Below are 12,526 nucleotides of genomic sequence, written 5' to 3' on the forward strand. Positions count from 1 at the left end.
AAAAAGAAAATAAGTTAACATGTCAAATACTCAGAACTTTTTTCATGATGACAAAAATACGAGTCATTGTGAATTGCTATTATTTATAGTGAGAAAGAAAATATGATAGGTGGTTTATTTAAAGCTCTCCTCGTCACAAGCAGATTGTAAATGCATTAAAGCTGCTAGCGATTTGAAGGTGGTTTGCAATGCCAATTTTTTATTGATAATCTTGGGGCTGTTTAAAAAATAGGGGACTGTGATAATAAGTGCCTTAAAATTTTGTATTTTCATGTTTAATGAAAAGTAGTATTTTGAAAATGACATGAATTTATCTTTAAATGAAGTAAATTATATTTTTACATAAAATTTATTCATTACTTGCATTTTTAAAACATACAGCAAAATCTGTGCAAAATTTGAATATCAAAATTTTTAAAAAATTAATTATAAGATTTTATAAATATAAAGATGAAATTTCTTACACTTTCTGTGGTGCAACAAAAAGACTAAACATTTGCCACAAAGCAAATTCAAAATCCATATGCTTGAAATAGATCAATCTGCGCAAAAATTTGGATCGCTTGGCTACAGCAGTATTTCCACCATAGTATTTTGGAATAGGTGAAGGTAAAGGTGAACTACTACCACTAGTAGACATGGAAAATGACCGTTCTGAATGACCAGACATTCCTATAAAAATATTTATTAATTTCTTTGAATTATTAATTAACCTTATTTGCTAATCAAACCATATACATGATATGACAAAAAAATTATTAACAACATCAAAGAAGTTATACAGAATATCAGTCACAACATGTCTTTATAGAGTCGCACTTGTAAATTTAATACTTACACGAGATGTTATTTCTAAAATTTTATTTTCTGACAATAACATTAAGAAGTAAGTCATTATTTTAAAATACATCCACACACAAATAAAACTTACGACTACTCTCATAAATTTAGAATTCATAATTTTAGAAGTTTTATCAGAATGCATCTGACATTAAGAAAGGAAATTATGAATATGCTACATCAAAAGAATATTTGGTATTTTAGGATTATCTACAATATGTCCCAGAAAAGCCACATACTATTTTTGACTAATTTTTTGCCAAAATAAAAACTGCAAAAACTCACTATCACATTCAGCTTAGCTCTGTGCATACTGTCATTCTCCCCATCGAGACAGTGATCTGTTTTTTAGCCCCCTTCCCAAAAAAAATTAGAGAATTGCACAAATATCAATAATATTTCATTGTTTACAAAATACAACTTCCCAGAATGAGAATTTTTATATTCTCTACTGTTAAGCAAAATGCCATATTTCTGAAGGAATGCAATGCTTTCTTTTTCATCAGTTTGCAAATTCCACTTTTCCAATCATGGAAGGAATCATTAACTACAGTAATTAAGGAATACCTGGGCATGAAGCCTTTATCTCCATATCATCAAAGAATTAAAAATTTACTTCAAAAGAAGGATTCATCAAATAGGGTAAAAATTTTGAAAGCCAAATTAAATTATTTTAAAAGAATTACCTCCTACAGTGAAAAAAGGCTAAAACACTGAAGGACTTTTTATATAAATTTTGAGTTGAAATTTAAGAACCAGTACCAATTTTGAAGGAATACAATTATCGAATTTAGAATAGAAATATAAAAGTTAGAATTCCTTAATCTTTCAGCATCTTTGTGGTATAAACAAACACATGAACAGCAAACAACTAACAAGAAACAACTTGACACTGCAAGTGCTTTGGATCTGGGGAGATGAAGGGGGAACTCACTAAATTAAATGAATAAAAGGAGTCAGTGATCAGCTAACTAGAAAGAATAGCAGTCAAATTTTGCTCACAAAATAAATGGTTTTAAAAGGCCATGGTAGAAGAACAATTTAGGAAGGGAACTGTCCTTTAGGAAGGAAGAAAGAGTTCTTAAGTAGAGTCGTGCGGCAATGAATGGCTCTTTCTTAAAAATGCACAGAGCATGTCACTGGTCAATGAACTTTTCGAGACTACCATTACAATTCCTTATAAGAAAAAAAAGAATGCATTAAATGAAACAAAAACAAACACAGACAGACTAATTTGCAGTTGGATATCAGGGCTCATCTGATATGTGTATGTTAATACCTCAGTTGCCACATAAATACATTTTGGCAGCACAGCATGCTCAATTTATTTCTCAAACATAAAATTTTCTCCATCAAACAAGGTGGCATCATTTCTAGTACCAGAAATAGCTATGTTGGAGATCTCATAATTCAGTTTTGGCACTTGGAATCACAATTTAAATTTTCCCACTCCCCAAAAATCAACTGCTCTCATTAAACAGGAAGAAATAAATTTACATCTCGGTCATCAGACTTATTTTTACATATGCATCTCTTATATGGGCAAATGCAAGCGAAAAAGGCATCCTGGTACTTCAGAGACCACACAACAAGATTCTAAGAATCCTTACTAGAACTTCCTTTTATGTCAGATAGAGCAGTATTCATGCAGACTTGAAGATCCATTCAGTCAATTATCTCCATTGTTCAAGTTCTTTGATAACACCTCTCGCAAAAATAACCTTGCAAGCTTTGAAAGTGTTCTAGACTACGAGATTCTTGATGACGCCAGCCAAATGTCAGGTTGACTGTCAACAAATTGCATTGCTGCTAGGTAAAAAAAAAAATCACATTCAGGCTATCTTGAACTGAGCTATTATAAGTTACTAAAGGATTATTTAATTAGCACCATCACATTAAACATAAATTTCATGTTAAATTGATAAGTCATCTGCCCACTTTCTGTACATATTTTAGTTTTCCTAACCTAGAAACTAAATTTCTGTTATAGTGAATGCACACATGACTAGCTGTTAAAGACTGATTGGACACTATGGTAAAGAATGTTTTATGGCTTTGCATAATTTCCTAGCACATGAGTGTTTTTTCCACTGTATGAATTGTCTATTGCATTGGAGATACTGTACATAATTTAGACATGCCACATAAGCATATTCTGTATATATTTTATTGAATTCTACTGTTAAAATTGCAGTTATAACACTGTAAGTGAACATGTGACAATGTTTTAAAAAAATCCTCGAAAATTTCCCAGATCTCGGAATTAAAAATTTTCAATAGAAACTAATCTTAAAATCGCCAATGTTGATACATCGCCAAATTTAGAGCAATTTAATAAAAGAATTCACATCCCCAAAAGCGAAAAGTTGTTTAAGAGCTCTTCACTAGAAAAAATGAAATAATTTTGAATGCTTTATGTTTCACACTTGCTCAGAAACTCTATCCCACCCTTTATATTAGAAATAGGAACAAATTATAACAGATGAACGCATTCACCCATTCAAAAGATAACGATATTTGTCAGAGAATTGCCAAAAATATTCCTCCAAAATGCTAATTCACACTCAAAATGGCAGTCGTAAAAACAGTCAGAAATTTCAGATGATTAAAAATTAAGGACCTTCTGACAATTTTGGCTGAAATTAAGGACTTTTAAGGACCAAAAATCGATTCCAAAAAACTTCAGGATTTTTAAGGACTCTTTAAGAATCGTACGAACCCTGCTTGAGGTTCCAGTAAGAGCAGGAAAAATTCCTGCTGAATGCCGGAATAACCATCAAAGCATGCTGCATTGTTATTACCTTTCAGAAGTAGTGCATATAAATAGAAAATATTGAATATTTAAATGGGTATTTAAATTAGTTACTTGAATGAGTTTTGGCACAAGAAGCTCGCATTCAAAAAAGGTACCTGAATATACATGTTCAAAGAAAATAGGTATAGGGTTAATTTCTGGAATTAATTTTCAGAAAAGAGAACTTTTCCTCATTCTTTCTTCCCACAATATGATAAAATGGACAAATTCTTCCCTATCTGCATGCAGTCTCCTTATCACATGCAGACGAAAGAAGCAAGTGTCCATTGTTTACCACTGAATTTGGAGCAATTTATTATTACACTTTTACTTAAGTCAAAGATGCAGCTTCTGCCTTAAAGTTTATGCTGTAGTGTACATTTAGCTTAATGTTACTTATAGCTGTTACATAAAAATATATTCAAGGCAATGAGAACAGATACTCATATAGAGAAGATACAACCCATGCTTCAGTTCATGTGATCATGTAAATAAACAACTACACTTGAATAATATATGATTTCAAAACAGGCATAACATAATTTCTTTTCATATTTTTAAATGTTCAGTGAAAATTACACATTATCAAAACAAGAATTACTTTAGTCCAACTAGTCATTTGATGACATACCACTTTTCATAACAATCCATTTCAATTACACTGTAAAATTCCTTTGATGATGACTTATTTTATTGCTCTAGAATCACATTATTTAAGCATCGGTTTAAGAAATACTCATATAATATCATGTCATGCAGTAACTAAAATTACTGTTGTATACTTTTGCCCTTTATATTTCAACCTGTAAAATTCTAAACACGTTACTAATATTGTAAATAAAATACTTATCAAACAAAATAAAAAATGCATTATTTTACATGTTTAATTATATATATAAAATTATAATATATGCACTTTTTATTTTGTCTGATAAATAATTTATTTACAATTATTAAAAAAAAACACTTTAACCATTATAAAAAAACACACTTTAATGTACTTACCTGGATCAAGGTAATTAGCGAGCAGATGAATTCTATCTAAATTACAAAGAGAAAATTCAAAATAACTAAATGATCATGTTAGCAAAAATTATAATAGCAAACTAATGAATCAAGAAATGATATTTACCATACATAAAATATAAAAGTTCTACATAAAAAAAAAATTGGTTAATTTTCAGAATGATAATATGTATCATGTTTGGCTCTGATTAAAAAAATAAGATTTGGATAATACTTCTAATTGCATGATTAAAAATCTGTTTGTTAAATTAATTTTTTTACCTTGTAATTTTGGTTAACTCCATGCAAAGGCTAAAATATTTTACTACCAGCTGGATGAACACTTGTGTCATTCTTATTCTAAAATCAGGAGAGGATCCTAAGTTCCCTCAAAATTACCAACTGATCAGCCTCCTCTCTTCACTTTGGAAAATTTATGAAAATATATTGCTTAGATGCCTGAATGATCTCTGCCAACCATAAAATATTTTGATTCTGCCACAATTTCACTTTTGCACTCAACATTCCACTCAGGCCCAGCTGCTGAGAGTAGCTGGAATCATTATCCCAGGCTCTCGCAATGGAAAGCCAACTATTTAAAGCTAAGGCTTTCGACATGTGGTGGCATACCAATCTTTTACAAGCCCATGCAACTTCGTATTTCAGCTGACGTTTTGCACCTAATGCACTCCTATGTCACTAATCAACATTTCTCTGTTAAGAGTGAATTACACATTCTCTAGCCTCTGCCTTATCCTAGTTGGTGTGCCTTGAGGTAGTTTACTTGACCCAAGCTTTTTCAACCTGTATGTCAATAAGTTATCACAAACACCAAGTGTCAATCTTGTACTTTATTAGAATAATATAGACATCTCTCAGCTTTTTTAAATGCACCTTACTCTTGTATATCTTCAGTAGTACCTGTCAGATTTAGAGACCTTACTTATTCATTGGAAAATCAAAATTAATGTTGCCAAGTGTACCACCACCACCATATTCTCCAGAAAAAGGAATGTCCACAGTCAACTTCAAACACTCAAGCTCTATGAAGAAGTACTTTGGGTGGAATCTTACAAGTACCTAAGAGTACATCTTGAATGCCAAACTTTTCTGGAAGATCCACATGAACCGTGGACTTTCCAAAGCCAGAAAGAAAATGTACACACCCAACTTATGAAGCTCATCTCAAGCAATAGTCATGTCTCTCTCTAAAGAATAAACTACTCTACAATCCGACCCATCCTCACCTATACAGATTCCATATGGTTAACTGCAGCCAAATCTCATCTGAAGAAAATTCAAGTCTTTCAGAACATTACACTCTGGATACTATCTAATGCTCTTTGGTGCATATGGAACAAAGTGCTCCATTCTGACATCCAAAAACACTTAGATGCCAATTTTTGGCAAAATTTAGCTAAATTTTTCCAGCATATTTTGCAAACAGATAATCATATCTTACACGTAATTCTTGTTTATTATTCGGCAGAAGCCAGCTCTGTCTAGCGAGCTAGGTCTGTCATGGACAGAACCTTTAACATCTTCCCTTGAAAGCCAAAAAGGGCTTGCTTCTTTGACTACGGTTACTATCAAAACTATCAAAATCGACAGGCCTAACCCGGCAACCTCCATAATTATTTCTCCTCCCCCTACACATAAATCTAGCCCAGTTGTCAGTATTTGCCCCATGCTACACACAGGATTTAACCTTACTCTTTACCTAGGCCTCTCCTTAGACAGGCCATGCCAGACAACTTAAAATTTAAATTCCTAATTTTGACCTACAATTAATTTTAATTTCACTTTTTCAAAGAATCAACTTTAGTAACTTTTACATAAATTTGTAAATCAGCACTATGAATTCCTATTTGATTGTATCTTAGCTTTTAATTTAACTATTTTATATTAACATTACTATATTCATTTATTTAGATCAAATAAATCTTCATTGAACTCCCAAATATTCATGTTATTTAAATTTTTTCATTAAACTTATTTATACTTTAGAAACATCCGTTTTCTGCAGAATAGCGAACTCCCCGCAAGTCCGTTCTATAGACTGTAGGTTTATTGACCTTTTCCCTTTTCTTAAGGCCACCAAAGTATTAGAGAAACCTCAGGTTTACTGTGATACCTTACTTTTCCTGAAGATTTGTTCACTACTTTTCCTCCCAGCTTGCTTCTATAGCAACCTTTTACATGGCAAGTGCCAGTTGTTAACCCACTTTCAAGTTCTGTTCAAGTGCCTCACTGCAGAAGACACTTGCTTCTTTGTGGGTGCAGCCACTCTTAAACAGTGGAAACCTCTTATCTAATTTCTTCTTTAACCCCTAAAGTAGTTTCTCTGGTCTTTTAGATAATGTTGTCCTCCTATTTGTTTCAATTTCATTTTGATGACATGGAGGTTACTGTAATGCTTTAAAAAGGTACTCTGTAACCAATACTGTTTGGTTGTAGGTCTGACATAAGAGTTCGCCTATCTTTAGTATTTAATACTTTGCTCATTTTGAGCACCCACAACAGGGATTAAAATTTCAAGGAAAATAAAATGACTATTTCTGAAGTATTGATCTTCACTCAGAGTCAAATCAAAAACTGACTTATTAATTTATATTAACAAAACCATCTCTGAAATTCAAAGATGATTTTGCTAATGTAGCTTTTGGTTAGAGTAGATTGAAGTGTGACCCTTGTATTATCGACAAGTTGTTTTTTCACTTATGGTAACCTGAGTAGTTGAATATTATAGAAACCCTATTATATTATGGCGTAATAGGTTGCATGATTGCAGTAAATTTTAAATTATGGGAAAAGATTTGTAAGGTCTTGTGGTATGTGTTGGTTAGGGAAGTACATTGCTTGTTTTGTGGTTTAGACAGTAAAATGGCTGAATGTGGTAAGATTAATTTGAAGTTTCTGTACGATTTGGAAAGAAAGGGGAAGAGAGGACTAATTGACTGGTGTGTAAATGAAGGTTTACTTAGTAGCCATTATTAAGTGTCCTGTTTGTAGGAAGGAAATGCGTAGGTCGAACGATAACTGCATGGAGGATATTTTTTACTCTTATTTTGTGAATTTATGTGGCGATGCCAGTCTACAGATTCTAGTTCAGATAATTCTAGGAAGTTTTTGGATGCTGTTAAGGAATTTTGTTTGACTGAAGACACGTTAATTCATAAATAATATAAGTGAATATTTCCATTGTGTAGTGCAAAGATGATTTTCCTTTTTTATGTTATTTCATTGTTTCATTTAAAATGCAGTTTATTGAGATTACATATTTTTTGTTGGATGCTCCTTTGACATTTAAGTGAATATAGTTCGATCTGTACATGGACAAAGTCAAGGGAGTGTGCAATGCCTGTTTGTACGATTCTCCAATTTTTTTTTCAAGTGAAAACAGGTCCATGTGTACATGGACACCGAGTTTGTGCAATTCTTGTTATTTTGTGTGTGTAGATTTTTGTGCCAAAATTTGCTGCTACACAAGTCAAAGAATTGCACAAACTCAGTATCCATGTACCGCGAAAAATCGCCAACTGGCACCCGTAATTATATTTTTACCTAGCTTTTATTTGTTTATTCATAATTTTAGATATAAAATTCAGCAATACAATTCATGAAACTCTACTTTCTCAGAAAGAAATAGAGTATTTTCTTGTATGTTTCCTTTTCTTTCTTCACTAGTATTACTGCCCTCAAATCAAGAATGGTGAAATTATTTGAATGAAGTTTTGAAAAAAAGTTCTTAAAAGATCTAATCTTAAATTTCAGATTGGTTTAAAAAAAAAAAAAAAAAGAACTTCATACATTCAGAGAGAATATTATCAGTTAAAATCAACTCTGCTACAAATGAATTAAAAAGAACAGCTGAAAAGGAAGCTTTTGGATTACAAAAATTTAGCAACCTTTTGAAATTTTGGTAAGCGAAAAAATATAATACTTCTTTGCTAAATATAAACTTTGTTTTTATCAAGTTTAACTGTCAATATTATGGTTATATATGTCATATATTATAACACAATTTAACTACCTATATACTACAGTACAAGGTTCGTAATCCGGACTCGTCAGGACTTCGGCGATTAGGGGTTTTTCCGAATTATAGATCATCAGATTAAATCTCGTAAGATGACATGCAGAAATTATACAATTAAAAATATGAAATTGTAATTTATGAAATAAAAAGCAATTATGATCTAAATGGTATCAAATTTTACAAAAAAAAAGCTTATATTTATTTGTTTAATTTATTAAACATTTCTTTCAATGCGCACATGTGCAAAGCATATATTACACATAGCCGAAATTAGAAAATTGCAACCAGAAAACTATTTGATGTGTATTCGTGATATTTATAATGACCAGAAACTGATTTAAATCAGTTTCTGATTTAAAAGACCAGAAACTGATTTAAAACTGAAACTGATTTAAAGACCAGAAACTGATTTAAAAGACGGAGTACATCGAGATGAAATACTACATTTAGTAAGGAATTATAAGCCGAATAAAATAAAAACATCTGCCCTGAAGATGAGATAGTGCTGACAGATCAACTTCCAGTTCATAGCGTGCCGCGACGTACCCCCCCCCCACACACACACACAGAGCAGCATGAAATTGATAAACAGATTTTGGAATGGTTAGAGAAACAAATCATTAAGCCAAGCTGTTCTGATTATGCAGGTAATATCGTGCTATGTAGAAAAAAATGCAGTTCATTTAGACTAAAACCTGGTGAATCCCTTTCCGAATATTTAACTGCCATGCATTAAATAGCCAGTCATGGTTCTGTTGATGATTCACCAATTCTTGATTATGTAATCAATAGGATACTGGATCAGAATAGTAACAAAATTGTTTTGTATGGGTGTGAAACTATTTCTGAATTCAAAGAGAAAATAAAAATTTATGAGAAAATCCACGTTCCAGATACGATGAATAAGGGTTATTCAAGTACTAACACATAAATACAGCATGCGCTATACCTAATAAGAGTAAAGAACCAAGGTGTTATGACTGTGGGAGTGTAGGGCACGTAATGTATGTGCATTCTTTACGCGCATGCGTAAAGCATACAAAAAAAAAAGTTTGTGGCTTTTTTGGTCCGGATTACAGATCATTCCGGATAATGGATGTCCGGATTGCGGACTTTGTACTATATTAACTAATATTTAACACTAATAAGTTTGGTGGATCTTTGGAATATGGTTACAGATGATTTGGAGGTAGTTTTTATGGTGATAAAGATTGCTATTGTGAAACTGGTGATGATCAGCTGTAAACTAATATGTAACAACCTACATCAGATAAGTTCCTTGATTTAAGTAATTAAGATACATATTTTTAACCACTTTACCTAAGTATTTTGTTGTGCATTATGCTTTATAACATTTTGTAATTTCTTTTACAGTTTATTTAACTATATTTACATACAATCTTCTTCTTGAAAAAGAAAACATATGGCATAAATATATATAAATACACATAAATATACAATTTTTTATTGATAAAGACAACAGTAACCCACCTACTCTATGCCTTCATAATAAAATTATCTTTGCTTCCAGCCTTAGTAGTGACCAATGCCTATAAACAGCTACAGCCCACTATTAGTATATGCCTGTTTATATATACTTAAGATATAAAAATATGCTTGAAATTTATTAAAAAATTAAATTTAGCTGAAACAAATTGGCAGTAGCTTTTTTAAGTCCTCTCCTAATGCAGCCCCCTTTAGCACATCTATACTGTGTCACTGACCTCACTCTTTCCCTGCAATTTCTCTGCACTGCTGCAAACTTTTGCCCAGTTGCTATATAGAACTCGGACTTTCCAAACTCGTAAATACAACTGCAACTATTGCACATCCTCTTTTTGCCACCCAGGCTTGCTTTCAAAAAAGACGTCTCTTCACTTGGCTACTTCCATTCATTATTAAAAATGTAGTATGTCACAATTAAAATTACAGGTGCAGATTGTCCCCATTGTGCTATGCCATGGCATAAGACATGTCTTAATAGAACAATAAAAAGGTAAGGTAATAAAGATATGCTTAAACAAGTGATTCTGAAATTCTTAAAATTTTCAACTTCTCTACAAAATCTTCTATTATGAGCTAAATTCCATCTTTCTACACTCTGGCCATACTTGAAAAATAACTAGTGTCTTCCCTAATCAAGCACTCATCTAATATCAAATTATCTAATGAACTAAGTTATCATCACATATATAAAGAAAGTAACATTCCGTGTGAATTTCCAAAAATAAATGCTTTAATTCTGCACATATTAATTAGGTCCATCCCCCTGACAAAACACTCAGTTGAATAAATCTTGCATTATTCTTTATATTTGCATTTATGCTTAGCTATTCACCTCTTTCATTTTTAGTATAACCTTTTTCTTAAACTTTATTTTATTTTATTAACTATTTTGGTACTGTTTTGTAATGTCTGTACACTAATGAAATATTTTATTTGTTTGTATATGATTATGTCAAAGCTTCTAGTGCTAACTGCCTTGAAATATTTTATATATATGTTTGAAAATTTGTTTTGTAACGCAAAAAATTTAAGGAGAAAGTGCAGAATCGCCCACTGCTTGACGCGTTATTAAGAATTGCACATACTCGGTATCGATATACACATCGACCTATTTTCACTTAAAAAAACATCCCAGAATTGCACAAAAATGGCATTATGCATTCCACTGACTTTATCCATGTACACATCGACCTATTTTCACTTAAAAAGTCAAAGAAAATTGACAAAAATTCAATTCTTCTTACTCTTGTAAAAAGCACCAAACAAATAACTGGGCGATTCTGCACTTTAGCGAAATATAAAAAGGCAGGCTCTTATACAAATGTATAAAAATATTCTGCTCTAGTGTAGAATTGGCGCCCCTTCGATTAGCGACAATTTTTTTTCAAATTTCGACGATGAAACCTCACTTCTGGTTACCATGATAGTTTTAACTTTGTTTTAGCTTCCTGATTTTATTTAAATTTAAATAGATTGATGTGTACATGGACAAATTTAAGCCAGTGCGCGATGCCTAGTTTGTGCAATTCTAGGATTTTTTTTTTAAGTGAAAACAGATCGATGTGTACATGGACACATGAGTTTGTGTAATTCTTTGACTTCTTATTTTGATTTTGTATAGCGGCCATCTTGAATTGTGCCTTCCTGGCGCCGATCTTGGCGTCAAAAAAGAATCGCTAAAAAACAAGGGGCACCCAATTGTAAACTTTTACCGAATATTCTTTTGAAGCACGAAAAATTCTGAAGATATAGCTGCGCCACATAAGAAACTTCAAAAGTGTCACTGATAGCATTTAAAAATAACAAAATATAGCCAAAACATATAAAACTATACAAAAAAAAAATTGTACTTGAGAATCTACCACAATGTCAAAGAATGTTCATTTTCAAATTGTAATAACTAAGTAAACACTACAGCCTACCTGGTGTTTGAAACACTTAACGAAATACTTGTTGCCAGATATATAACATACAATACTGTTTCAGGGGGGGCCCACGAGCGATGCGTAGTGCAGGGAGAAAATTTTGCCACCTGCGCATGACGTCATGTGGGTGACAGTCGTTAGTTCTCGGCGTTTGTTTACATTCGTTGCATTTGATCTGTGATACATTTGATTTGTGTTATTAATTTGCTTTTATAAGTAGTCGGAAATGGCAAGTTGTGCTATAGCGTTGTGTCAGAATTATAGAAGGAAAACTAAAAGTCAAGGCATCACATACCATCGTTTTCCAAGTGATCCAGAACTTCGTAAGTTATGGACTAATCGCTGCAAAAGAGCAGATAATTTCAACATCGAAAATGCCAGAGTATGTGCTCTTCATCTTACACCTGATGACTACGT

At 32.1% G+C, this 12,526-nt stretch overlaps 1 protein-coding gene across 3 annotated transcripts in view; it reads right to left on the minus strand.

Annotated features, from left to right (window-relative positions):
- Window positions 1–12,197, minus strand: part of Unc50 (Unc50 RNA binding protein) — a 55,638-nt gene extending 43,441 nt beyond the window's left edge. The window contains exons 1-4 of one of the 3 annotated variants that reach the window (XM_035359627.2): window positions 10,170–11,751; window positions 4,640–4,675; window positions 2,451–2,646; window positions 465–672 (exon numbers count right to left, since the gene is read on the minus strand). In XM_035359627.2, the coding sequence (XP_035215518.1) occupies window positions 465–672; window positions 2,451–2,505 (263 nt within the window). In that variant the 5' untranslated portion in view covers window positions 2,506–2,646; window positions 4,640–4,675; window positions 10,170–11,751. Of the gene's footprint in view, window positions 1–464; window positions 673–2,450; window positions 2,647–4,639; window positions 4,676–10,169; window positions 11,752–12,106 lie in introns of those variants that run through there. The other 2 variants (XM_035359628.2, XM_035359629.2) reach the window with 2 other exon arrangements.
- Between the last annotated feature and the right edge of the window lie 329 nt (window positions 12,198–12,526).

Source organism: Stegodyphus dumicola, chromosome 5 (assembly GCF_044657685.1).
Source record: "Stegodyphus dumicola isolate Sdum_Otavi_A_Nest chromosome 5, ASM4465768v1".
NCBI classification, from domain to species: Eukaryota; Metazoa; Arthropoda; class Arachnida; order Araneae; family Eresidae; genus Stegodyphus; species Stegodyphus dumicola.